The sequence below is a fragment of the Anguilla anguilla genome, chromosome 2 (genome assembly GCF_013347855.1).
Source record: "Anguilla anguilla isolate fAngAng1 chromosome 2, fAngAng1.pri, whole genome shotgun sequence".
NCBI classification, from domain to species: Eukaryota; Metazoa; Chordata; class Actinopteri; order Anguilliformes; family Anguillidae; genus Anguilla; species Anguilla anguilla.
The window spans coordinates 76,186,998-76,213,536 of record NC_049202.1 but is presented as its reverse complement, the minus strand read 5'-3'; the positions used below and the strand labels follow the sequence as shown (position 1 = coordinate 76,213,536).

The 26,539-nt window shown below is 48.4% G+C and overlaps 1 protein-coding gene across 6 annotated transcripts in view; it reads left to right on the top strand.

Moving 5' to 3' along the window:
- The window catches only part of abca5 (ATP-binding cassette, sub-family A (ABC1), member 5), a 49,702-nt gene that overhangs the window by 14,226 nt on the left and 8,937 nt on the right, over positions 1–26,539 (top strand). For all 6 annotated transcript variants that reach the window (XM_035406915.1, XM_035406917.1, XM_035406916.1 and 3 more), the window contains 21 exons: positions 1,605–1,752; positions 1,893–2,097; positions 2,518–2,576; positions 3,546–3,656; positions 5,734–5,909; positions 6,008–6,127; positions 6,690–6,828; positions 7,859–7,949; positions 11,169–11,308; positions 11,510–11,629; positions 14,140–14,332; positions 15,419–15,585; positions 17,541–17,668; positions 18,082–18,219; positions 18,531–18,644; positions 19,244–19,414; positions 20,768–20,881; positions 23,415–23,552; positions 23,864–23,935; positions 24,859–24,950; positions 25,578–25,707. In XM_035406915.1, the coding sequence (XP_035262806.1) occupies positions 1,605–1,752; positions 1,893–2,097; positions 2,518–2,576; positions 3,546–3,656; positions 5,734–5,909; positions 6,008–6,127; positions 6,690–6,828; positions 7,859–7,949; positions 11,169–11,308; positions 11,510–11,629; positions 14,140–14,332; positions 15,419–15,585; positions 17,541–17,668; positions 18,082–18,219; positions 18,531–18,644; positions 19,244–19,414; positions 20,768–20,881; positions 23,415–23,552; positions 23,864–23,935; positions 24,859–24,950; positions 25,578–25,707 (2,766 nt within the window). The remainder of the gene's footprint in view (positions 1–1,604; positions 1,753–1,892; positions 2,098–2,517; positions 2,577–3,545; positions 3,657–5,733; positions 5,910–6,007; positions 6,128–6,689; positions 6,829–7,858; positions 7,950–11,168; positions 11,309–11,509; positions 11,630–14,139; positions 14,333–15,418; positions 15,586–17,540; positions 17,669–18,081; positions 18,220–18,530; positions 18,645–19,243; positions 19,415–20,767; positions 20,882–23,414; positions 23,553–23,863; positions 23,936–24,858; positions 24,951–25,577; positions 25,708–26,539) is intronic.

Sequence of the window (26,539 nt, the reverse complement as noted above, 5' to 3'; positions counted from 1 at the left end):
ATGCACTATACACATGCTATATACACTATACACACACACAGTAACTAGTGTTGCATGGTATACCGAAACTTCGGTACTTTTTTAGTACGGTATTAGAAGTTTCTGACGTTCAGTCAAATGTAAAAGCCAGGGAAATGTGTCTCCCGCATTACTGATTGAGAGGATGAAAGGTGTAATTTGTCAGAATCTTCGCTAGATGGCAGTAGCAACTAAGGTAGCCAAGACAGGTGACGTGGGTTTGAGCATTCAACTTCGTTGGTACAGCGCAAGCTTCGACTCAGTTCACTTCAGCAGCGACTAGCAATAAATACTTACATATTTCTGTTATGTAAGATTTTATTTCTGTTATTTAATATGGTGTTGTTCTAACTTGGAAATATTTTATCATAGGAAGGTGCTGTATTATTAAAATATGCTGTTTTTAGATCTATTTTAAAGTGAAATACCTGTTTAAAGATTCTTTAGTTTACAATTGTTTAATTTTTGAAATATATTTAATATATTTTTCTATTGTTTAGTGTTCTAACACTATAGGCCTATGCTTATTAGTATGTTGGACAGGCTTCAACTTAAAGGTTGTTAATAAACCGTGATTTCGAAAATGAGGTCAACCCTTGTGGACATTACGTTTCTGATCTATTAAGGTAATTTCAGTATCGTTAGGTACAGAGTATCGAATCAGTATCGTTTAGGTTTCAAGTATCGTTTCAGTATGGAGTGTCGTGATACTAAACGTGGTATCAGTTTCGAAGTCAGAATTTTGGTATCATGACAACACTAACCGTAACCCTCCGTCTGCTGTCTCCCAGTGCTTTCTCTAAGGACATTGCACAGGTAGCGCACGCTGTAAAAACACTATACACACACTATACTCGCTATATACACTATACACACTATACTGTAACCCTCTGTCTGCTGTCTCCCAGTGCTTTCTCTAAGGACATTGCACAGGTAGCGCACGCTGTAAAAACAATATATACACTATACACATGATATATACACTGTACACACGCTATACACGCTATATACTCATACTATACATGCTATGTACATTATACATGCTATATACACTATACACACACTATACTCATGCTATACATGCTATATACATTATACACACTATACACACTATGTACACTATGCATACTATGCACATGCTATACAAACACTATATGCACTATACACACCATACGTACACTATGCATGGTATATACAATATGAGTTCAGACTGTTTGCTAGTACAGGTGTTGTACCTGGTTGAATTCGGGCTGTTTGCTAGTACAGGTGGTGTACCTGGTTGAGGTCAGGCTGTTTGCTAGTGCAGGTGGTATGCCTGGTTTAGTTCAGGCTGTTTGCTAGGACAGGTGGTGTACCTGGTTCAGTTCAGGCTGTTTGCTAGTACAGGTGGTGTACCTGGTTGAGGTCAGGCTGTTTGCTAGTGCAGGTGGTATTCCTGGTTTAGTTCAGGCTGTTTGCTAGGACAGGTGGTGTACCTGGTTCAGTTCAGGCTGTTTGATAGTACAGGTGGTGTACCTGGTTGAGTTCAGGCTGTTTGCTAGTACAGGTGGTGTACCTGGTTGAGTTCAGATTGTTTGCTAGTACAGGTGGTGTATCTGGAGGCACATGGAGATGGGGCAGTGTTCTCCACCCTGGGCAGTGGGCCCCACCCTCTCTATGTTCCCCTGTTCATGATGCTGCTAGACAGCGCTCTCTACCTGCTGCTCGCCCTCTACCTGGACCAGGTGCTGCCAGGTGAGCTTTATACATCTTCAACAGATGCCTGCCAAACAGGGACTCAGAACCTCTCTCTCTTTGTATGTGCCTCTCTCTTTCATTATCTCTGTTTGTCTGTCTCTCTCTCTATCGCTAAGATTCTTTCTCTTTTCCTGCAGGTGAGTTTGGTATGCGCCAGTCTCTGCTCTACTTCCTGAAGCCGTCCTATTGGTCCAGGCGCAGGAAGCGGTATGTGGAGGTGAGCTTAGTGTGTGAGAGGGAGCTCAGTGCAGGCCCCTCCCTTGCCACGCCTGTGTGCCCCGCCCATCCTGCCCAGCTCATCGAACCCGTTTCCCCAGAGTTCCGAGGTCGAGAGGCCATCAGGTAAACCGGGGGAAATTCTGCTGAAATATAAAAAACACACAAAAGCAAGATTGAAATGAAATTTGTCTGTAATTGTGCTGCTCATCACTGTCTGTGATGCTCATTACTGTCTGTGCTGCTCAATACTGTTTGTGCTGCTCATTACTGTCTGTGCTGCTCATTACTGTCTGTGCTGCTCATTGCTGTCTGTGCTGCTCAATACTGTCTGTGCTGCTCATTACTGTCTGTGCTGCTCATTACTGTCTGTGCTGCTCATTGCTGTCTGTGCTGCTCAATACTGTCTGTGCTGCTCAATACTGCCTGTGCTGCACTTGGCTAACACTTGGGAAAACTGTGTGTGTATTTGCGTGTCTGCATGTGTATTAATATGTGTGTGTGTGTTTCTGCCTGTATGTGTGTGTATTCATGGGTGTGTTGCAGGATCAGTAATCTCCGGAAGGTTTATAAAGAGACGGACAGCACTGTGGAAGCTTTGAGAGGTGTGTTCAGTCATGTGATCCCATAGGTAATGTTCTGTTCACTTGAGAAATATGAACATGGAGTAAAATGGAGCATGCAGTGTGCATAAGGTCAAGTAGGGAGGCGACATAGCTCAGAAGGTAAGACCGATTGTCTGGCAGTCGGAGGGTTGCCGGTTCAAACCCCGCCCTGGGCGTGTCGAAGGGTCCTTGAGCAAGACACCTAACCCCTAACTGCTCTGGCGAATGAGAGGCATCAATTGTAAAGCGCTTTGGATAAAAGCGCTATATAAATGCAGTCCATTTACCATTTACCAAGTAAGCATATGTATGTGTGCTTACCATAGCCGAGCTCGGATAATTAAACAGCACTGTATGCAGTGTGAACGTGGGTGGGGCTAATGCACTGCAGTGTGAGTGGGTGGGGCTAATGCACTGCAGTGTGAGTGTGGGTGGGGCTAATGCACTGCAGTGTGGGTGGGTGGGGCTAATGCACTGCAGTGTGAGTGTGGGTGGGGCTAATGCACTGCAGTGTGGGTGGGGCTGATGCACTGCAGTGTGAGTGTGGGCAGGGCTAATGCACTTCAGTGTGAGTGGGTGGGGCTAATGCACTGCAGTGTGGGTGTGGGTGGGGATAAAGCACTGCAGTGTGAGAGTGGGTGGGGTAATGCACTGCAGTGTGAATGTGGGTGGGGCTAATGAATTTGCTAATGTGGGATGGGATTTGCTGATGGTACTGTGAGGGTGGGAGGAGCATTGTGAGGGTGGGTGGGAGGGGCATTGTGAGGGAGGGTGGGAGGAGCATTGTGAGGGAGGGTGGGAGGGGCATTGTGAGGGTGGGTGGGAGGGGCATTGTGAGGTTGGGAGGGAGGGGCATTGTGAGGGAGGGTGGGAGGAGCATTGTGAGGGAGGGTGGGAGGAGCATTTTGAGGGAGGGTGGGAGGAGCATTGTGAGGTTGGGAGGGAGGGGCTAATTGCTCTCCTCTGTAGGTCTCTCGTTTGATATCTGCGAAGGCCAGATCACTGCCCTGCTGGGGCACAGTGGGGCTGGGAAGTCCACCCTGATGAACATCCTGTGTGGAATCTGCCCTCCTACTGAAGGTACATTACACTGGCACTACATGCACTAGACACACACTATACACAGTACACACACTATACAGACTATACACAGTACACGCACTAGACACAAACTATACACAGTACACACACTATACACAGTACACGCACTAGACGCAAACTATACACAGTATATGCAGTATACACACTATACACAGTACAAACACTATACTCACTATACACAGTATACACACTATACACAGTACACACACTATACACAGTATACGCACTATACACAGTACATGCACTAGACACGAACTGTATACACTATACACTGTACACATACTATACACAGTATACGCACTATACACACTACACAGTATACACACTGTACACAGTACACGCACCATACACAGTACACGCACTGTACATACTATACACAGTATATGCAGTATACACACTATACACAGTACAAACACTATACTCACTATACACAGTATACACACTATACACAGTACACACACTATACACAGTATACGCACTATACACAGTACATGCACTAGACACGAACTGTATACACTATACACAGTACACATACTATACACAGTATACGCACTATACACACTACACAGTATACACACTGTACACAGTACACGCACCATACACAGTACACGCACTATACATACTATACACAGTATACACAGTACATGCACTATACACACTGTGCACTGTACACACACTACACACACTTTACACACACTATACACTATACCCTACACACACACACTACTACACACACTATACACTATACCCTGTACCCGCAGGCTACACACACTTTACACACGCTATACGCTATGCAGTAAACACACTACACACTTGACACGCACATTATAAAAGGCCCTGTACACATGCTTTACTCACGCTATACACTATGCAGTAAACACACTACACACTTGACACACACATTATAATATGCCCTGTACACATGCTTTACTCACACTATACACTATGCAGTAAACACACTACACACATTATAATATGCCCTGTACACATGCTTTACTCACACTATACACTATGCAGTAAACACACTACACACATTATAATATACCCTGTACACATGCTTTACTCACACTATACACTATGCAGTAAACACACTACACACATTATAATATGCCCTGTACACATGCTTTACTCACGCTATACACTATGCAGTAAACACACTACACACATTATAATATGCCCTGTACACATGCTTTACTCACGCTATACACTATGCAGTAAACACACTACACACATTATAATATGCCCTGTACACATGCTTTACTCACGCTATACACTATGCAGTAAACACACTACACACATTATAATATGCCCTGTACACATGCTTTACTCACGCTATACACTATGCAGTAAACACACTACACACATTATAATATGCCCTGTACACATGCTTTACTCACGGTTACTTTAAGTTGCACTGTTGAGTTCCCCGTATGTGGCAGAGGCATATGAAGAAATCCAAGAGCAGGTTTTTCGACGTTGTAGTAGCATTCTAAATATAAGCCAGGTTGTAAGCTACTAATGGGTTGGCAATTTTTGACGCGTAGTTCAGTTAACTGATTCCACAGGAGTTCGAATAATGTTGAGTTTTGTGAATTTATTAAAAGTAAAAATTCTCTAGATCCAAAGCAGATAACAAAAATATTCAAGCCCCAAACCTTTTGTGTGAAACAACGAACATTCCAATATGGTCAAAAAACCATGTGCTCACCAATCCCATCCACCTCTTCCCTAAGCACTTCCTATATGCTACCTGGCTAAAGGTGGTCATTTCAAAATAAAAGTCCCCACAAAACAAGCATTTCAAAATAAAAGCACATACAAGAATAATGGCTCCAACATACTATAAACTATACACGCGCACGCACCCACCATCACCCAAATCTGAAATGTTTCCACAGTATGCGGCCCCTCATTTGCATGTTTGTATTCACTGCTGCAGTGTCCTGTCAGATGAGCTCTCCAGCAGTGCTAATTAATGCCCCTACAGCTTTTTCTGAGGGAGCTGTCTGATTGGCCCGTTTGCTATGTGGTGGTTGATTGGTTGTGCACCTGTCAGGCGCAGCCACTATCTACGGCTCGTCAGTGGGTGAGATGGCAGAGGGGGCGGAGCTGAGGCAGCTGGTGGGGATCTGTCCGCAGTTCAACATCATGTTTGATGTTCTCACCGTGGAGGAACACTTGCGCGTGTTCGCTGCTATTAAAGGCATCAGTTCTGCAGAGACCGCTGGAGAGGTGAGCACACGCTACACACACACACACTCACTCTCTCTCAGTGTGCGAGAGTGTATGTGTGTGTGAACACCCTGTGATGTAACACTCTCTGTGTCTAGGTGTCGAAGGTTCTGCGGGATTTGGACTTGGAGAAGATCAAAGACGCTCAGGCCCGGAAACTGAGTGGAGGCCAGAAGCGAAAGCTGTGTGTGGGAATCGCCATCCTGGGGGACCCTAAGGTGTGTGTGTGTGTGTGTGTGTGTGTGTCTGTGAGCGTGTGAGCGTGAGTGTGAATGTGAGTGTGTATGAGTGTGAGTGTGAGTGTGTATAAATGTGTGAGTGTGTGTGTGTGAGAGAGTGTGAGTGGGTGTGTGTGCGTGCGTAGAAATGTGTGTGTGTGTGTGTGTGTGTGTGTGCGTTTAAATGTGTGAATGAGTGTGTGTGTGTGAGAGAGTGTGAGTGTGTATAAATGTGAGTGTGTGTGTGTGTGTGTGAGAGAGAGTGTGTGTGTGTGTGTATGTGCGTATAAATGTGTGAGTGTGCGTGTGTGTATAAATGTGAGTGTGTGTGTATGTGTGCGCGTGCATGTGTGTATGTGTGTGTGTATAAATGTGTATATAAATGCGTGTGTGTGTGTATAAATGTTTATATAAATGCGTGTGTGTGTGTATAAATGTGTATATAAATGCGTGTGTATAAATGTGTATATAAATGCGTGTGTATAAATGTGTGTGCGTGTGTATAAATGTGTATATAAATGCGTGTGCGTGTGTATAAATGTGTATATAAACGCCTGTGCAGGTGCTGCTGCTGGACGAGCCCACTGCAGGTATGGATCCCTGCTCCAGGCACCAGGTGTGGGCTCTGCTCCAGGCCCGGAGGGCTGGGCGGGTCACTGTGCTCAGCACACACTACATGGACGAGGCTGACATCCTGGCAGGTACCCCACACTCCTCCCTGCCTCCCTCCATCCCGGCCTCTCTCTATCTCGCTCTCCATCCCACCCTCTTCCTCTCTCTCTCTCTCCCTCCCTCCCTCCATCCCACCCTCCTCTTCTCTCTCTCCCTCCCCCCTCCTTCCATCCCCTCATCCCGCTCTCTTCTTCTCTCTCTCCCTCCCCCCTCCTTCCATCCCCTCATCCCGCCCTCTTCCTCCCCCCTGCTGTGCTGCTGGTGCCCTGAGTTCAGCCCTGAGTTCAGCCCTGAGTTCAGCCCTGAGTTCAGCCCTGAGTTCAGCCCTGAGTTCAGCCCTGAGTTCAGCTCTGAGTTCAGCCCTGAGTTCAGCCCTGAGTTCAGCCCTGAGTTCAGCCCTGAGTTCAGCTCTGAGTTGCGCCCCAGCTGAGCAGCCCAGTGATTTGGCAGCACTCTTTCGCCTGTGCAGGTGCTCCTCTGGTCTTTTCCCACAGATATTTTAAGTGGCTAAAACATCTTCATAAACTTCATCAAATAGACCCCAGAAGAAGGAGAATAATTCAGATTACTTGGATGTCTCAAATATGAAAGAAATTTTTTTTATTATTTTAAAATTCCTTAGTCAAAGAATTGCCAGTCAACTAAGATTTTTTTGTTGAAGACAGCCCTAGAATCCTGTTTGATGAGATTCAGCCATGGCCTTTAAAAAACAAAAAAATTAACAAATCTGGCCTCCCTCCTTGCTCTGTCTTTTTTCAGATCGTAAGGCTGTGATCTCTCAGGGTTGGGTTAGGGTTTATCAGTGTAATCTGGCCTCCCTCTCTTTGTCTCTGTCCTCTCTCAGATTGGAAGGCGGTGCTCTCTCAGGGTTGGGTTAGGGTTGGATTCAGGTTGGGTTAGGGTTGGGTTAGGGTTTATCAGTGTAATCTGGCCTCCCTCTCTTTCTCTCTGTCCTCTCTCAGATTGGAAGGCGGTGCTCTCTCAGGGTTGGGTTAGGGTTGGGTTATGGTTTATCAGTGTAATCTGGCCTCCCTTCTGTTTCTCACTCTCCTCTCTCAGATCGGAAGGCGGTGCTTTCTCAGGGTCAGTTGAAATGTGTGGGTTCTTCCCTCTACCTCAAGACCAAGTGTGGAGTTGGCTACAACCTCAGGTACCTACACCTGTAATAACACCACCTCAGGTACCCACACCTGTAATTACACCACCTCAGGTACCTACACCTGTAATATTACCACCTCAGGTACCCACACCTGTAACAACACCACCTCAGGTACCCACACCTGTAATAACACCACCTCAGGTACCTACACCTGTAATAACACCACCTCAGATACCCACACCTGTAATAACACCACCTCAGGTACCCACACCTGTAATAACACCACCTCAGGTACCTACACCTGTAATAACACCACCTCAGGTACCCACACCTGTAATAACACCACCAAGGTGTGTGGTACTGGTGAGCCAGAGGGTGTATGACACAGTCAGGGTCCAGTCTTGACATTTCAGCTTTGCGGTGGAGCATCTGTAACTGTAATTAAATGATTCTGTCATTTGCAAGCAGGACATCCCATGCATTCTTCAGTAATTGCTATAGTCATTTTATTAAAGAATGATTTCAGTTTTTTTATTGCTCATGTAAATGTCTACCACACCTTTGAGATTCATTTGTTTTGTTGTTTTTTGCATGTCTGTGTGAATGTTCATTTGTGTTTGTGTTTGTCACTAGTCTGTGTGTTTGTTAGCGGTTTGTGTGTTATTACTGTGTGTGTGTTTGTCAGTAGTGTGTGCTATTGTGTGTGTGTTAGTAGTATGTGTCTGTAGTGTGTGTTTTTCAGTAGTGTGTGTGTGTGTGTTGGTAGTACGTGTCTGGAGTGTGTGCTTGTTAGTAGTGTGTGTGTGTGTTTGTGTTATTAGCGTGTGTGTCAGTAGTCTGGGTTATTAGTGTGTGTTTGTCAGTAGTGTGTGTTAGTAGTGTATGTTTGTCAGTAGTGTGTTTGTTAGAAGTGTGTTTGTCAGTAGTGTGTGTTAGTAGTGTATGTTTGTCAGTAGTGCGTGTTTGTTAGTAGTGTGTGTTTTCTAGTAGTGTGTTTGTCAGTAGTGTGTGTTTGGCAAGAGTGTGTGTGTGTCAGTAGTTTGTGTTAGTAGTGTGTGTTTGTCAGTAGTGTGTGTGTCAGTAGTGTGTGTTAGTAGTGTATGTTTGTCAGGAGTGTGTGTTTGTTAGTAGTGTGTGTCAGTAGTGTGTGTTAGTAGTGTGTGTTTGTCAGTAGTGTGTGTTAGTAGTGTATGTTTGTCAGTAGTGTGTGTTTGTTAAATTGTTAGTAGTGTGTGTTTATCAGTAGTGTGTGTTTGTCATTAGTGTGTTTGTCTGGAGTGTGTGTTTCTTAGAAGTGTGTGTTAGTAGTGTATGTTTGTCAGTAGTGTGTGTTTGTTAGTAGTGTGTGTTTGCCATTAGTGTGTTATTAGTGTGTGTGTGTTAGTAGTGTGTGTTACTAGTATATGTTTGCCAGTAGTGTGTGTTTGTCAGGAGTGTGTGTTTCTTAGCACTGTGTGTTAGTAGTATATGTTTGTCAGTAGTGTGTGTTGCTAGTGGTGTGTTAGTAGTGTGTGTTTGTCAGTAATGTGTTGTAGTGTGTGTTTGTCAGTAATGTGTTGTAGTGTTTGTTTGTCAGTAGTGTGTGTGTCAGTAGTGTGTGTCAGTAGTGTGTGTTTGTTAGTAGTGTGTGTTTTCCAGTAGTGTGTGTTTGTTAGTAGTGTGTGTTTGTCAGTACTGTTTTTGTCAGTTGTGTGTGTTAGTAGTGTGTGTTTGTCAGTACTGTTTTTGTCAGTAGTGTGTGTTAGTAGTGTATGTTAGTCAGTAGTGTGTGTTTGTCAGTAATGTGTTTGTCAGTAGTGTGTTTGTCCGTAGTGTTTTTGTCAGTAGTGTGTGTTCGTGTATGTTTGTCAGTAGTGTATGTTTGTCAGTAGTGTGTGTTAGTAGTGTGTGTTTGTCAGTACTGTTTTTGTCAGTAGTGTGTGTTACTAGTGTGTGTTTGTCAGTAGTGTTTTTGTCAGTATTGTGTTAATAGTGTATGTAGTCAGTAGTGTGTTTGTCAGGAGTGTGTTTCTTAGAACTGTGTGTTAGTAGTAGTGTGTGTTTGTTAGTAGTGTGTTAGTAGTGTGTGTTTGTCAGTAGTGTGTGTTTGTTAGTAGTGTGTTAGTAGTGTGTGTTTGTTAGTAGTGTGTTAGTAGTGTATGTTTGTCAGTAGTGTGTGTTTGTTGTGTGTTAGTAGTGTGTGTTTGTCAGTAGTGTGTGTTAGTAGTGTATATTTGTCAGTAGTGTGTGTTTGTTAGTAGTGTGTTAGTAGCGTGTTATTAGTGTATGTTAGTAGTTTGTGTTTCTAGTATATGTTTGTCAGTAGTGTGTGTTAGTAGTGTGTTTGTCAGGAGTGTGTGTTTCTTAGCACTGTGTGTTAGTAGTGTATGTTTGTCAGTAGTGTGTGTTTGTTAATGGTGTGTTAGTAGTGTGTGTTTGTCAGTAGTGTGTGTTAGTAGTGTATGTTTGTTAGTAATGTGTGTTTGTCAGTAGTGTGTGTGTCAGTAGTGTGTGTTTGTCAGTAGTGTATGTTAGTAGTGTATGTTTGTCAGTGGTGTGTGTTTGTTAGTAGTGTGTTAGTAGTGTGTGTGTGTTAGTAGTTTGTGTTACTAGTGTATGTTTGCCAGTAGTTTGTGTTACTAGTGTATGTTTTCCAGTAGTGTGTATTAGTAGTGTGTGTTTTTCAGTAGCGTGTGTTTGTCAGTAGTGTGTGTTAGTAGTGTGTGTTTGTCAGTAGTGTGTGTTAGTAGTGTATGTTAGTCAGTAGTGTGTGTTTGTTAGTAATGTGTGTTTGTCAGTAGTGTGCTTTTGTTAGAATTGTGTGTTAGTAGTGTATGTTAGTCAGTAGTGTGTGTTTGTTAGTAGTGTGTGTTTGTCAGTGTGTTTTTGTTAGAATTGTGTGTTTGTTAGTAGTGTGTGTTTGTCAGTAATGTGTTTGTCAGTAGTCTGTGTTTGTTAGTAGCGTGTGTTTGTCCGTAGTGTTTTTGTCATTAGTGTGTGTTAGTGTATGTTTGTCAGTATTGTGTGTTTGTCAGTAGTGTGTGTTAGTAGTGTGTGTTTGTCAGTAGTGTTTTTGTCAGTATTGTGTGTTAGTAGTGTGTGTTTGTTAGTAGTGTTTTTGTTAGAATTGTGTGTTTGTTAGTAGTGTGTGTTTGTCAGTAGTGTGTGTTTGTTAGTAGTGTGTGTTTGTCTGTAGTGTGTGTTAGTAGTGTATGTTTGTCAGGAGTGTGTCTTGTTAGAAGTGTATGTTTGTGTGGTATTTTTATTGTTTGTCTGTTTGTTACCGTGCAGAATGTCAGTGACGGAGGCGAGTGAGGTAGAACGTATCACCGCATTGGTCAAGCAGCACATCGCCAAAGCGCAGTTGTCACGGCAGCAGGAGGCGGAGCTCATGTACACACTGCCATTTGAAAGCATGGACATGTTCTCAGGTGTGATGTGTGTTCAGTAACTGCCTCCTCAGAAGGGGCGTGGCTTCACCCAGTCACATAGAAGCAGCTCATATCCATTTTTCCTGTTAGTGTTACATTAAGCAACCCCCCTCTGAATGTATCATCTCTCTCTCGCTCCTACTCTTACTCTCTTTCTTTCTCTCTCTCTTTCTCTCCCCCCTCTTTCTCTCTCTCTCGCAGGTCTCTTCTCTGAACTGGACTGTCGGCCGGACCTCAGCATTACCAACTACGGGGTTTCCATGACAACGCTGGAGGATGTCTTCCTGCGATTGGAGGCTGAAGCTGAGGTGGACCAAGCAGGTGAGGGTGTGGTCTGTTTGTGCTGTTTTAGGGTGTGGCCTGTTTGTGCTGGTTTAGGATGTGGCCTGTTTTTGCTGGTTTAGGGTGTGGTCTGTTTGTGCTGGTATAGGGTGTGGTCTGTGCTGTTTTAGGGCGTGGTCTGTTTGTGCTGGTCTAGGGTGTGGTCTGTTTGTGCTGGTTTAGGGTGTGGCCTGTTTGTGCTGGTTTAGGGTGTGGCCTGTTTGTGCTGGTTTAGGGTGTGGTCTGTGCTGTTTTAGGGCGTGGTCTGTTTGTGCTGGTCTAGGGTGTGGTCTGTGCTGGTTTAGGGTGTGGCCTGTTTGTGCTGGTTTAGGGTGTGGTCTGTTTGTGCTGGTCTAGGGTGTGGTCTGTGCTGTTTTAGGGCGTGGTCTGTTTGTGCTGGTCTAGGGTGTGGTCTGTGCTGTTTAGGGTGTGGCCTGTTTGTGCTGGTTTAGGGTGTGGTCTGTTTGTGCTGGTCTAGGGTGTGGTCTGTGCTGTTTTAGGGCGTGGTCTGTTTGTGCTGGTCTAGGGTGTGGTCTGTGCTGGTTTAGGGTGTGGCCTGTTTGTGCTGTTTTAGGGTGTGGCCTGTTTGTGGTGGTTTAGGATGTGGCCTGTTTGTGCTAGTTTAGGGCGTGGCCTGTTTGTGCTGGTTTAGGGTGTGGCCTGTTTGTGCTGTTTTAGGGTGTGGCCTGTTTGTGCTGTTTTAGGGTGTGGCCTGTTTGTGGTGGTTTAGGATGTGGTCTGTTTGTGCTGGTTTAGGATGTGGCCTGTTTGTGCTGGTTTAGGGTGTGGCCTGTTTGTGCTGTTTTAGGGTGTGGCCTGTTTGTGGTGGTTTAGGGCGTGGCCTGTTTGTGCTGGTTTGGGGTGTGGCCTGTTTGTGCTGTTTTAGGGCGTGGTCTGTTTGTGGTGGTCTAGGGTGTGGTCTGTGTTGGTTTAGGGTGTGGCCTGTTAGTGCTGGTTTAGGGCGTGGCCTGTTTGTGCTGGTTTGGGGTGTGGCCTGTTTGTGCTGTTTTAGGGTGTGGCCTGTTTGTGGTGGTTTAGGATATGGTCTGTTTGTGCTGGTTTAGGGTGTGGTGTGTTTGTGCTGGTCTAGGGTGTGGCCTGTTTGTGCTGGTTTAGGGTGTGGTCTGTTTGTGCTGGTTTAGGGTGTGGCCTGTTTGTGCTGGTTTAGGGTGTGGCCTGTTTGTGCTGGTTTAGGGTGTGGCCTGTTTGTGCTGGTTTAGGTTGTGGCCTTTTTGTGCTGTTATATTTTAAAGTTAAATGGATGAAGGTGGTAAAATGACATTAATTGCATATTGCCATTTCTCTCGCCTTTCTTTTTCCCCCTACCTCTTTAATTGTTTAATTATCATGTTGTATATGTTATCATGTTGTATATGTTGCATTTTAATATGCTGTGATGTTATACGGCTGCTTCCTTGGCCAGGTCTCTCTTGTAAAAGAGATTTTGATCTCAATGCTCAATGGGACTTCCTGGTAAAATAAAGGTTTAAATAAAAAATAAAATAATTATTTGACTTCTCACCCCCCCCCCCCCCCCCCTTTCTCCCTCTCTCCCTCCTTTCTCTCCCCTCCTCTCCCCCTCCCTTCTCTCCCCCTCTCGCTCTCTCCCTCTTTTTCCCCCTCTCCCTCCCTTCTCTCCCTTACTCTCTCCCCTCTCTCTCTCTCTCTCTCTCCCTCTTTCTCCCCCCTCTCCCTCTCTCGTCCCCCTTCCCTCCCTTCTCTCTCCCCTACCTCTCTCTCTCTCTCCCTCTTTCTCCCCCCTCTCCCTCTCTCGTCCCCCTTCCCTCCCTTCTCTCTCCCATACCTCTCTCTCTCTCTCTCTCCCTCTTTCTCCCCCCTCTCCCTCTCGTCCCCCTTCCCTCCCTTCTCTCTCCCCCTCTCTCTCTCCCTCTTTCTCCCCCTCTCCCTCCCTTCCCTCCCTTCTCTCTCCCCCCTCTCTCTCTCTCTCCCTCCCTTCTCTTCCCCACTCTCTCTCCCTCCCTTCTCTTCCCCACTCTCTCTCTCTCTCTCTCTCCCTCCCTCCTCTTCCCCCTCTCTCTCTCTCTCTCCCTCCCTCCTCTCTCCCCTCTCTCTCTCTCTCTCCCTCCCTTCTCTTCCCCACTCTCTCTCTCTCTCCCTCCCTCCTCTCCCCCCTCTCTCTCCCCTCTCTCTCTCTCCCTCCCTCCTCTCTCCCCTCTCTCTCTCTCTCTCTCTCTCCCTCCCTTCTCTTCCCCACTCTCTCTCTCTCCCTCCCTTCTCTTCCCCACTCTCTCTCTCTCTCTCTCTCCCTCCCTCCTCTCCCCCCTCTCTCTCCCCTCTCTCTCTCTCTTTCTCTCCCTCCTTCTCATCCCCACTCTTTCTCTCTTTCCTCCTTCTCTCTCTCTCTCTCTCTCCCTCTCTCTCCTTCTCTCTCTCTCTCTCCCCTCTCTCTCTCTCTCTCTTCCCCTCTCTCTCTCTCCCTCCCTCTCGTCCCCCTTCCCTCCCTCCTCTCCCCCACTCTCTCTCCCCCTCTCCCTCTCTCTCTCTCTCAGACTACAGTGTGTTTGATCAGGAGCTGGTGGAGGCTGAGGCCTCTTCGCTGGAGGACATGGATGAGCGGCTGCTCTCCTTCTCAGACGGCGGTTCTGAAGGCGTGGCCGGCCCCGCCCTGTGGAGACAGCAGTGTGGGGCCGTGACCCGGCTGCACATGCTCAGTCTGTGGCGCGAGAAACCGCTGATCTACATGTGAGACACGTTGCTACGGTTACCGCCTGGCCCAGGATAATAACTTCATGGGTGACCCTAACCCAAACCCAAACCCAACACCACGCACCCTGCTGTGTCCTGCGCCGCACTACAGAGCACAGAAAAGTGCACGTCTTTGGTCTGAAATGAGGGGGAAACCTCGTTTGCCTTTTCGAAAGGAGTGCAGGCCAGTAACCTACCATGACAGTGTATAGACCTGTTATTACCTTTTATAACAAGGTGTTGCAGATGAATACCAGTATGGCACAGTGCCACATCATGGACTTATCATGGATATCGTGAGAAAGTGTTTAAAAATAAAGTTGTGGTACTTATGTGATGGTACATGTACTTAAAACATGGGGCAAATATGTTGCCAATCCCACAAATTTGTTGTGCAGTACATCGGTAATATTAGCAAACTTTGCAAGTTATTGCTGTGGCTGTCAATTAAGCAAACCGTTAATGATACTGTTTGGACATACTGCACTGATTATACCGTCTGGACACTGCTGTTGCAGTATATAACATGAGATTGGAGGGTATTGTATCTAATACCAATGTGTTTCATTCAATTTTATTAGTGAGAGCATTGCTACAGTAAGTAGCTAATATTAGCTATAGTTAGCCACCTAACGTCTAGTTAACTAAATGCGTGGTGTTAACGTACGTGCTGACGTGTTGCTGTTTTAGGCCCATATTGTTAGCTAGCTAGCTTGATGTAAGTGTATATAACGTGACCTATATGTCATGTCGGTGCAGTATGTTCGGGTTGGATATTTCTCACACCTATAAAGTACAGTGTTATGGGAAATATGATCATACATTTGATATACTCCGATGTAATATCCCGGCTCTGTGTTTATACCCCTTGATGGAGAGCAGGCTCATGTCAGCATTAAGGCTGATCTATTTAATATCCTGACTTTTGAGGCTTTCAACAAATGCAAACATTTTACACGAAACTTCGTTTTTCTAAATAATTTCAGTGTCATAGCACTCAAATTGTGAAATGATGTACATGCTCTATAGCGAATAGGTAACACAAACCACTGACCCCCTTTCTTTTTCTCCTCCCCCCCCCAGCTTGGCCATGTTTGGGACCTTCCTGCTGTCAGTTCTGATATTGTCCCTGACCACAGGAAACATTCAGTTCCAGTCCCCAGAACGGCAGCTTCTCCCGGTCTACCTGCTGGGCCCGAATCGGACAGCCCAGCGGTACAGCACCTCACTGCTGGTGCACAACTCCACTGGTGAGCTGAGCCCCACCCTAACCTTGCCCCCCCTCCACCGCTGACCATAACCCTACCCCCCCCCCCACCGCTGACCCTAACCTTACCCCCCCTCCACTGCTAACCCTAGCTCTACCCCCCCTCCACCGCTGACCCTAACCTTACCCCCCCTCCACCACTGACCCTACCTCTACCCCCCCTCCACCGCTGACCCTAACCTTACCCCCCCTCCACTGCTGACCCTAGCTCTACCCCCCCTCCACCGCTGACCCTAACCTTACCCCCCCTCCACTGCTGACCCTAGCTCTACCCCCCCTCCACCGCTGACCCTAGCTCTACCCCCCCTCCACCGCTGACCCTAACCTTACCCCCCCTCCACTGCTGACCCTAGCTCTACCCCCCCTCCACCGCTGACCCTAACCTTACCCCCCCTCCACTGCTGACCCTAGCTCTACCCCCCCTCCACCGCTGACCCTAACCTTACCCCCCCTCCACCACTGACCCTACCTCTACCCCCCCTCCACCGCTGACCATAACCCTACCCCCCCCCCCACCGCTGACCCTAACCTTACCCCCCCTCCACCACTGACCATAACCCTACCCCCCCCCACCGCTGACCCTAGCTCTACCCCCCCCCACCGCTGACCCTAGCTCTACCCCCCCTCCACCGCTGACCCTAACCTTACCCCCCCTCCACCGCTGACCCTAACCCTACCCCCCCTCCACCGCTGACAATAACCCTTCCCCCCCCCACCGCTGACCCTAGCTCTACCCCCCTCCACCGCTGACCATAACCCTACCCCCCCCTCCACCGCTGACCCTAACCTTACCCCCCCTCCACCGCTGACCCTAACCTTACCCCCCCTCCACCGCTGACTCTAGCTCTACCCCCCCTCCACCGCTGACCCACATTACTGTCTGTCTAACCTCTCCACAGACACACACATTACTCTCTGTCTGTCTGTCTGTCTGTCCTCTGCAGACACACACATTACTGTCTGTCCTCTGCACAGACACACACATTACTGTCTGTCTGTCTGTCCTCTCCACAGACACACACATTACTGTCTGTCTGTCTGTCTGTTCTCTCCACAGACACACACATTACTGTCTGTCTGTCTGTCCTCTGCACAGACACACACATTACTGTCTGTCTGTCTGTCTGTCTGTCCTCTGCACAGACACACACATTACTGTCTGTCTGTCTGTCCTCTCCACAGACACACACATTATTGTCTGTCTGTCTGTCTGTCTGTCTGTTCTCTCCACAGACACACACATTACTGTCTGTCTGTCTGTCCTCTCCACAGACACACACATTACTGTCTGTCTGTCTGTCTGTCCTCTGCACAGACACACACATTACTGTCTGTCCTCTGCACAGACACACACATTACTGTCTGTCCTCTGCACAGACACACACATTACTGTCTGTCTGTCTGTCCTCTGCACAGACACACACATTACTGTCTGTCTGTCTGTCCTCTGCACAGACACACACATTACTGTCTGTCTGTCTGTCCTCTGCACAGACACACATATTACTGTCTGTCTGTCCTTTGCACAGACAAACACATTACTGTCTGTCTCTCTCTCCATTCTCTGCACAGACACACACATTACTCTCTGTCTGTCTGTCCTTTGCACAGACACACACATTACTCTCTGTCTGTCTGTCTGTCCTCTGCACAGACACACACATTACTATCTGTCTGTCTGTCCACTGCACAGACACACACATTACTCTCTGTCTGTATGTCTGTCTGTCTGTCCGCCCTCTGCACAGACACACACATTACTCTCTGTCTGTCTGTCCTCTGCACAGACACACACATTACTCTCTGTCTATGTCTGTATGTCTGTCTGTCTGTCCTCTGCACAGACACACACATTACTCTCTGTCTGTATGTCTGTCTGTCTGTCTGTCCTCTGCACAGACACACACATTACTCTCTCTCTGTCTGTCCTTTGCACAGATGCAGATATCTCTGAGTTCCTGCACTGTGTGGAGTCCCAGGACATTGTGGTGGAGTTGCAGAAGGATCTGGACTACATGGCAATTGCTCCACATAGTGCAGCCATCACTGTCACCGGGACCAGCAGGGTAACAACATCAAGCAGGAAAACAGCAGATAAGAAATAGGGTAGACTACCTGGAGCAGTGTGTGAGTAGAGTGGGTTAGAGTAGAGCTGGAGTAGTGTATGAGTAGAGTAGGTTAGAGTAGACCTGGAGTAGTGTATGAGTAGAGTAGGTTAGAGTACAGCTGGAGTAGTGTATGAGTAGAGTAGGTTAGAGTACAGCTGGAGTAGTGTATGAGTAGAGTAGGTTAGAGTACAGCTGGAGTAGTGTATGAGTAGAGTAGGTTAGAGTACAGCTGGAGTAGTGTATGAGTAGAGTAGGTTAGAGTACAGCTGGAGTAGTGTATATGATGTTCAGTTTTCTTTCTGGATTTGGCCTCCTCGCCTTCTTCCCTGACCTGGTTTGTGGGCGTGTTCCTCTGCTCTGATTGGCTGCAGGATGTGAAGTACCAGGTTGCGTTTAACAGCACCACTGTGCACTCCCTGCCCATGGTGGTGAACGTGCTGAGCAACGCCCTGCTGCGCTGTCACAACGGCTCGGGCCACATCCGCACCTGGACCAGACCCTTCCAGTTTGTGAGTCGGGGTGTTTGTGTGTGTGTGTGTGTGTGTGTGTGTGTGTGTGTGTGTGTGTGTGTGTGTGCGTGAGAGTGTGAGTGTGAGAGTCTGTGAGTGTGTGTGTGTGTGTGTGTGTGAGTGGGGGTGTTTGTGTGAGTGTGTGTGTGTGTGTGTGTGTGTGTGTGTGAGTGGGGGTGTTTGTGTGAGTGTGTGTGTGTGTGTGTGAGTGTGAGTGGGGGTGTTTGTGTGAGTGTGTGTGTGTGTGTGTGTGTGTGTGTGTGTGTGTGTGTGTGTGTATATACTGACTGGTTTTCTCCTGGTCTGAGCAGCAGATGACGGGCGGCATGTCCTATGCACTGGTGTACATTGAAGCTGTGCTTCTGGGCCTGCTTGTCGCCGGCACCCCCGCCTACTTCGCCATGGAGCATACGCGTGACCGGGAGGTGAGGCCTCACACACACACACTCACATTCACACTCACATGCACGGATACACACCGTACAACACATTTGTTTTGACTGAATAGCCTGATTTTAATCTGAGATGTTCATTTTTCGACCTGTGGAGATGGTTTGATGCTGGTTTCTCTGGGAGAGACTACAGGAGGATAGGGGTGTTGAGCTATGATTCTAGTTCAATACTGGTTTAAGATTGCCTGTTTCTTCTCAGCGCTGGCCTATGATTGGCTGTGTGTGCTCAGCACTGGTTTATGATATGCTATGTGTACTCAACACTGATTTATGATTGACTTTGTGTGCTCCGTACTGGTTTGTGGTTGGCTATGTGTGCTCAACTCTGGTTTATGATTGGCTGTGTGTGCTCAGCACTGGTTTATGATTGGCTTTGTGTGCTCAGAGCTGGTTTATGATTGGCTGTGTATGCTCAGTACTGGTTTATGATTGGCTGTGTGTGCTCATTGCTGGTTTATGATTTTCCGTGTATGCTCAGTACTGGTTTATGATTGGCTGTATTTTCTCAGCACTGGTTTATGATTTGCCGTGTATGCTCAGCACTGGTTTATGATTGGCTGTGTGTGTTGCAGATTAAGTGTCGCACCACGCTGCGTGTGTCGGGGCTGGTTCCCTCAGCGTACTGGTGTGGGCGGGGCCTGGTGGACGTGCCGCTCTTCTACGTCCAGATCATCTGCATGGTGGCCACACTGTTTGCCTTCCACGCCTCTGACCTGCTGTACTCCACTGCAGTTGCCTTTACGGTCAGTACATTACATCACATTACAGGCATTTAGCAGACGCTCTTCTCCAGAGCAACTTACAACTTTTACATAGCATTTTTTTTTAAACATTGTATCCATTTATACAGCTGAATGAAAACTGAAGCAATGCAGGTTAAGTACCTTGCTCAAGGGTACAACTGCAGTGTCCTACCTGGGAATCAAACCTATGTCACAACCCAGCTAGTTGGCCTTGACAAGGAGGGGGGACCAAACATCAGAATAAAGTATAACAAAAGATATTTATTAACTAAGGTAAATAATACTTACAAAAAGTAATGATGAAGTGTGTACATCAGTAATCAGTGGGGTGAGTGGGGGGATGCATGTGTAGTATGAAAGAGGGAAGTTGTAAGGTACAGGAAAAAAATGCCACAAAAGGTTAACAAGACTAAACAGAAGTGTCCGCATGGAGAGAGGTCTCTGGGGGAATGGGGAGCGCATGTTCTTACAGCCGACCGGCCAGGTGTAGGCAGTTAGTCTGATGAGCTGTTCGGCCCGCCCACAACTCTCCTGCAGAAGGAAACGGACACAGAGCACGAAAGAGCCCGAGCAGACCGTCACACCTATGACCGTTCAGTTACAAGCCCAGTTCCTCACCCACTGTGCTACACTGCCACCCTGTACAGGTGCCCAGCAGGGGGCACCCTTCTACACGCACTACCCATCTATGGCCATGTGACTCTTTCCTCTCTGCAGATCTTTTGTGTGATTGGCTCTGGCCTGATCATGTGACTCTCTCCTCTCTGCAGATCCTGTGTGTGATTGGCTCTGGCCTGATCATCTGAATGTCTCTCCTCTCTGCCGATTGTGTGTGTGATTTGTTCTGGCCTGATCATGTGACTCTCTCCTCTCTGCAGATCCTATGTGTGATTGGCTCTGGCCTGAGCATGTGGCTCTCTCCTCTCTGCAAATCCTGTGTGTGATTGGCTCTGGCCTGATCATGTGACTCTCTCCTCTCTGCAGATCCTGTGTGTGATTGGCTCTGGCCTGCTCATGTGACTCTCCTCGCTGCAGATCCTGTGTGTGATTGGCTCTGGCCTGATCATGTGACTCTCTCCTCTCTGCAAATCCTGTGTGTGATTGGCTCTGGCCTGATCATGTGACTCTCTCCTCTCTGCAGATCCTGTGTGTGATTGGCTCTGGCCTGCTCATGTGACTCTCTCCTCTCTGCAGATCCTGTGTGTGATTGGCTCTGGCCTGATCATGTGACTCTCTCCTCTCTGCAGATCCTGTGTGTGATTGGCTCTGGCCTGATCATGTGACTCTCTCCTCTCTGCAGATCCTGTGTGTGATTGGCTCTGGCCTGATCATGTGACTCTCTCCTCTCTGCAGATCCTGTGTGTGATTGGTTCTGGCCCAGCTGTAATTCTTTTTACGTACGCCATGTCTTTCATGTTTACGCGCATTCAGAGCAACCGTGACTTCCTCTCTGTCGTGTTCATGATGGTGAGTCCAGCCTGCCCTTAAATCCAAGCCACACCCACCTCACAGCCTAGCCACACCCACCTCCACATCTCAGCCACACCCACCTCACAGCCTAGCCACACCCACCTCCACATCTCAGCCACACCCACCTCACAGCCTAGCCACACCCACCTCCACATCTCAGCCACACCCACCTCACAGCCTAGCCACACCCACCTCCACATCTCAGCCACACCCACCTCCATATCTCAGGCACACCCACCTCACAGCCTAGCCACACCCACCTCCACATCTCAGCCACACCCACCTCACAGCCTAGCCACACCCACCTCCACATCTCAGCCACACCCACCTCCATATCTCAGCCACACCCACCTCACAGCCTAGCCACACCCACCTCCACATCTCAGCCACACCCACCTCACAGCCTAGCCACACCCACCTCCACATCTCAGCCACACCCACCTCCACATCTCAGCCACACCCACCTCACAGCCTAGCCACACCCACCTCCACATCTCAGCCACACCCACCTCACAGCCTAGCCACACCCACCTCCACATCTCAGCCACACCCACCTCACAGCCTAGCCACACCCACCTCCACATCTCAGCCACACCCACCTCACAGCCTAGCCACACCCACCTCCACATCTCAGCCACACCCACCTCCATATCTCAGGCACACCCACCTCACAGCCTAGCCACACCCACCTCCACATCTCAGCCACACCCACCTCACAGCCTAGCCACACCCACCTTCACATCTCAGCCACACCCACCTCACATCCTAGCCACACCTACCTCCACAGCCGAGCCACACCCACCCCCACAGCCGAGCCACACCCACCTCACAGCCTAGCAACACCCACTTTCACATCTCAGCCACACCCACCTCACAGCCTAGCAACACCCACCTCCACATCTCAGCCACACCCACCTCACAGCCTAGCAACACCCACCTCCACATCTCAGCCACACCCACCTCACAGCCTAGCCACACCCACCTCCACATCTCAGCCACACCCACCTCACAGCCTAGCCACACCCACCTCCACATCTCAGCCACACCCACCTCACAGCCTAGCCACACCCACCTCCACATCTCAGCCACACCCACCTCATCATCTCAGCCACACCCACCTCACAGCCTAGCCACACCCACCTCATCAACTCAGCCACACCCACCTCACAGCCTAGCCACACCCACCTCCACATCTCAGCCACACCCACCTCACAGCCAAGCCACACCCACCTCCACATCTCAGCCACACCCACCTCGCAGCCTAGCCACACCCACCTCATCATCTCAGCCACACCCACCTCACAGCCTAGCCACACCCACCTCCACATCTCAGCCACACCCACCTCACAGCCTAGCCACACCCACCTCCACATCTCAGCCACACCCACCTCATAGCCTAGCCACACCCACATCCACATCTCAGCCACACCCACCTCCATATCTCAGGCACACCCACCTTCACATCTCAGCCACACCCACCTCACAGCCTAGCCAACCCCACCGCCACATCTCAGCCACACCCACCTCACAGCCTAGCCACACCCACCTCCACATCTCAGCCACACCCACCTCATAGCCTAGCCACACCCACATCCACATCTCAGCCACACCCACCTCCATATCTCAGGCACACCCACCTTCACATCTCAGCCACACCCACCTCACAGCCTAGCCAACCCCACCGCCACAGCCTAGCCATTTCAACACGTTAAAGCCGCTATAGTACGTATGCTCACACAGCAAAATGACAGTTGGCTGTATGTCTCTTTGACATTTAAAATAAATAGTGTGTAGTGTGTGGTGTTTAGTATGTTAGTGTCTAGAATGTGGTGGTTAGTGTGTTAGCATGTAGCGTGTGGTGTTTAGCCTGTTGTGTGTAGCATGTGGTGTGTTGCATGTTAGTGTGAAGCATGTGGTGTTTAGCCTGTTGTGTGTAGCATGTGGTGTGTTGCATGTTAGTGTGTAGCAGGTGGTGTGTTGCATGTTAGTGTGTAGCAGGTGGTGTGTTGCATGTTAGTGTGTAGCGGGTGGTGTGTTGCATGTTAGTGTGTAGCATGTGGTGTTTAGCCTGTTGTGTGTAGCGTGTGGTGTGTTGCACGTTAGTGTGTAGCATGTGGTGTGTTGCATGTTAGTGTGTAGCATGTGGTGTGTTGCATGTTAGTGTGTAGCGGTGGTGTGTTGCATGTTAGTGTGTAGCATGTGGTGTTTAGCCTGTTGTGTGTAGCGTGTGGTGTGTTGCACGTTAGTGTGTAGCGTGTGGTGTTTAGCCTGTTGTGTGTAGCATGTGGTGTGTTGCATGTTAGTGTGTAGCATGTGGTGTGTTGCATGTTAGTGTGTAGCGGTGGTGTGTTGCATGTTAGTGTGTAGCATGTGGTGTTTAGCCTGTTGTGTGTAGCGTGTGGTGTGTTGCACGTTAGTGTGTAGCATGTAGTGTTCAGCACGTTAGTGTGTAGTGTGTGGTGGTGTTTAGCCTGTTGTCTGTAGCGTGTGGTGGTTAGCGTGTGGTGACCTGTAGTGTCTTTCTCTGCAGGTGTGTGTGGTTTCTGCATCGGTGGTCCAGCTGGCCTACATTAATCAAAGTGTTCTTCTGGCCCAAGTCCTGCACAGTGTCCTCTGCTTCTTCAGCCCCTTCTACCCCCTCATCGGCTGCCTCAGCTGCATCGCCGAGGTCAGGCTGCTCCTCTTTCTCTCACTCTTTCTTTATCCCTCTGCCTCTCCCGCTCTCACCATCTGTGCTGCTTTCTCTATCACTCCATATCCCTGTCTCTATCACTCTCTCTTCGATCACTCTTTCTATGTCCCTGTCTCTATCACTCTCTCTATGTCCCTGCCTCTCTGTCACTCTCTCTATATCTGTCTCTCTGTCAGTCTCTCTCTCCTTATCTCCCTTTCCCTCCATCCCTCTTTCTTGTTCTCTTATCTCCACCTCTCTCTTCCTCTTTTAGTTTTGTGTGACTTAAACATTGTGTTTGACCCCAGGCCACTTTCCTGACCTCTGGGTATGAAAGCCGCCGGTTCCTGTGGAAGGCTCAGCTTATGTCTGTAGTAGCGGTGAGTTTATGTGTCTGTCTGTCTGCCTGTCTGTCTGTCTGTGTGACGGAAGACTGTATTTCTGATATGGCTGTGTCTGTATGTGTATGTAATTCAGGTGTGTCTTTGAGCGTGTCTGTGTGTGATACAGGTGTGGGCGTGTCTGTGTGTGATGCAGGTGTGGGCGTGTCTGTGTGTGATGCAGGTATGGGTGTGTGTGTGTAATACAGGTGTGGGTGTGTCTGTGTGTGATGCAGGTGTGGGTGTGTCTGTGTGATACAGGTGTGGGTGTGTCTGTGTGTGATACAGGTGTGGGTGTGTCTATATGTGATACAGGTGTGGGTGTGGGCGTGTGTGATACAGGTGTGGGTGTGTCTATGTGTGATACAGGTGTGGGTGTGGGCGTGTGTGATACAGGTTTGGACGTGTCTGTGTGTGATACAGGTTTGGACGTGTCTGTGTGATACAGGTGTGGGTGTGTGTGTGTGATGCAGGTGTGGGTGTGTCTGTGTGGGATACAGGTGTGGGCGTGTCTGTGTGTGATATAGGTATGGGTGTGTCTATGTGTGATACAGGTGTGGGTGTGGGCGTGTGTGTGTGTGATACAGGTTTGGACGTGTCTGTGTGTGATACAGGTGTGGGCGTGTGTGTGTGTGATACAGGTTTGGACGTGTCTGTGTGTGATACAGGTGTGGGCGTGTGTGTGTGTGATACAGGTGTGGGCGTGTGTGTGTGTGATACAGGTTTGGACGTGTCTGTGTGTGATACAGGTGTGGGCGTGTGTGTGTGTGATACAGGTTTGGACGTGTCTGTGTGTGATACAGGTGTGGGTGTGTCTGTGTGTGATACAGATTTGGACGTGTCTGTGTGTGATACAGGTTTGGACGTGTCTGTGTGTGATACAGGTGTGGGCGTGTGTGTGTGATACAGGTGTGTTTCTTTAGCCCTACCTGCAGTGCATCCTGCTGCTGTTCCTGCTGCGCTGGCTGGAGATCCGCAGTGGAGGGAGTATCATGAAGAACGACCAGCTGTGCAGGTCAGAGTTCAGGGGTCAAATGTCAAGCAGTAATTGGCCATCTCATAGTTACGCTGCAGTGATTGGCCCTCTCATAGAGTTACACTGCAGTGATTGGTCCTCTCAGAGTTACGCTGCAGTGATTGGCCCTCTCATAGAGTTAAGCTGCAGTGATTGGCCCTCTCATAGTTACGCTGCAGTGATTGGCCCTCTCGTAGAGTTAAGCTGAAGTGATTGGTCCTCTCAGGGTTACACTGCAGTGATTGGTCCTCTCAGAGTTACCCTGCAGTGATTGGTACTCTCAGAGTTACACTGCAGTGATTGGTCCTCTCATAGTTACGCTGCAGTGATTGGTCCTCTCAGAGTTAAGCTGCAGTGATTGGCCCTCTCAGGGTTACACTGCAGTGATTGGCCCTCTCCAAGTTACACTGCAGTGATTGGTCCTCTCATAGAGTTACACTGCAGTGATTGGCCCTCTCAGAGTTACACTGCAGTGATTGGCCCTCTCAGAGTTACACTGCAGTGATTGGCCCTCTCAGAGTTACACTGCAGGCAGCGATTGGCCCTCTCAGAGTTAAACTGCAGTTATTGGCTCAATAACGATGCTGTTATTGATGTAGCTGAGGCATGGCTACTCCCACCCTGCAGGATCCGGGCTCGTGCAGCAGGGGGCAGCAGAGCTCGGCAGCTCCCTGAGGAGTGTGTGTCTGAAGATGAGGACGTGCGAGTGGAGAGAGCACGTGTGAAGGAGGCGCTGACCTGTCAGAGCTGTGAAGAGGTAGGTAGTGCCCTCTGTCATAGACTCATTCTTTCATATGCTCAGTGTCATACACTGTCATTCGCTCACTGTGTCATACGCTCACTCTGTCATACGCTTACTCTGTCATATACTCACTCTGACATACACTGTCATACGCTCACTCTGTCATACGTTTACTGTGTCATATGCTCACTCTGTCATACACTCACTGTGTTATACACTCACTCTGTCATACGCTCGCTGTCATACACTCACTGTGTCATACACTCACTCTGTCATACACTCACTGTGTCATACACTGTCATACGCTCACTTTGTCAAACACTGTCATACGCTCACTCTGTCATACGTTTACTGTGTCATATGCTCACTCTGTCATACACTCACTGTGTCATACACTCACTCTGTCATACGCTCGCTGTCATACACTCACTGTGTCATACACTCAGTGTCATACGCTCGCTGTCATACACTCACTGTTATAAGCTCACTGTCATACACTCACTCTTTCATACACTCACTGTGTCATACGCTCACTGTCATACACTCACTCTTTCATACACTCTGTGTCATACACTGTCATACACTCAGTGTGTCAAAGACTGTCATACACTCACTCTTTCATACACTCACTCTGTCATACACTCACTCCATCATACACTCACTGTGTCATACGCTCACTGTGTCATATGCTGTCATAAGCTCACTCTGTCATACGCTAACTGTCATATTCTCACTCTGTCAAACGCTCACTCCCTCATACGCTGACTGTCATATGCTCACTCTGTCATACACACAGTGTGTGTGGGTGTGCGTGTGTGTATGAGTGTGTGTGGGTGTGTATATCTGT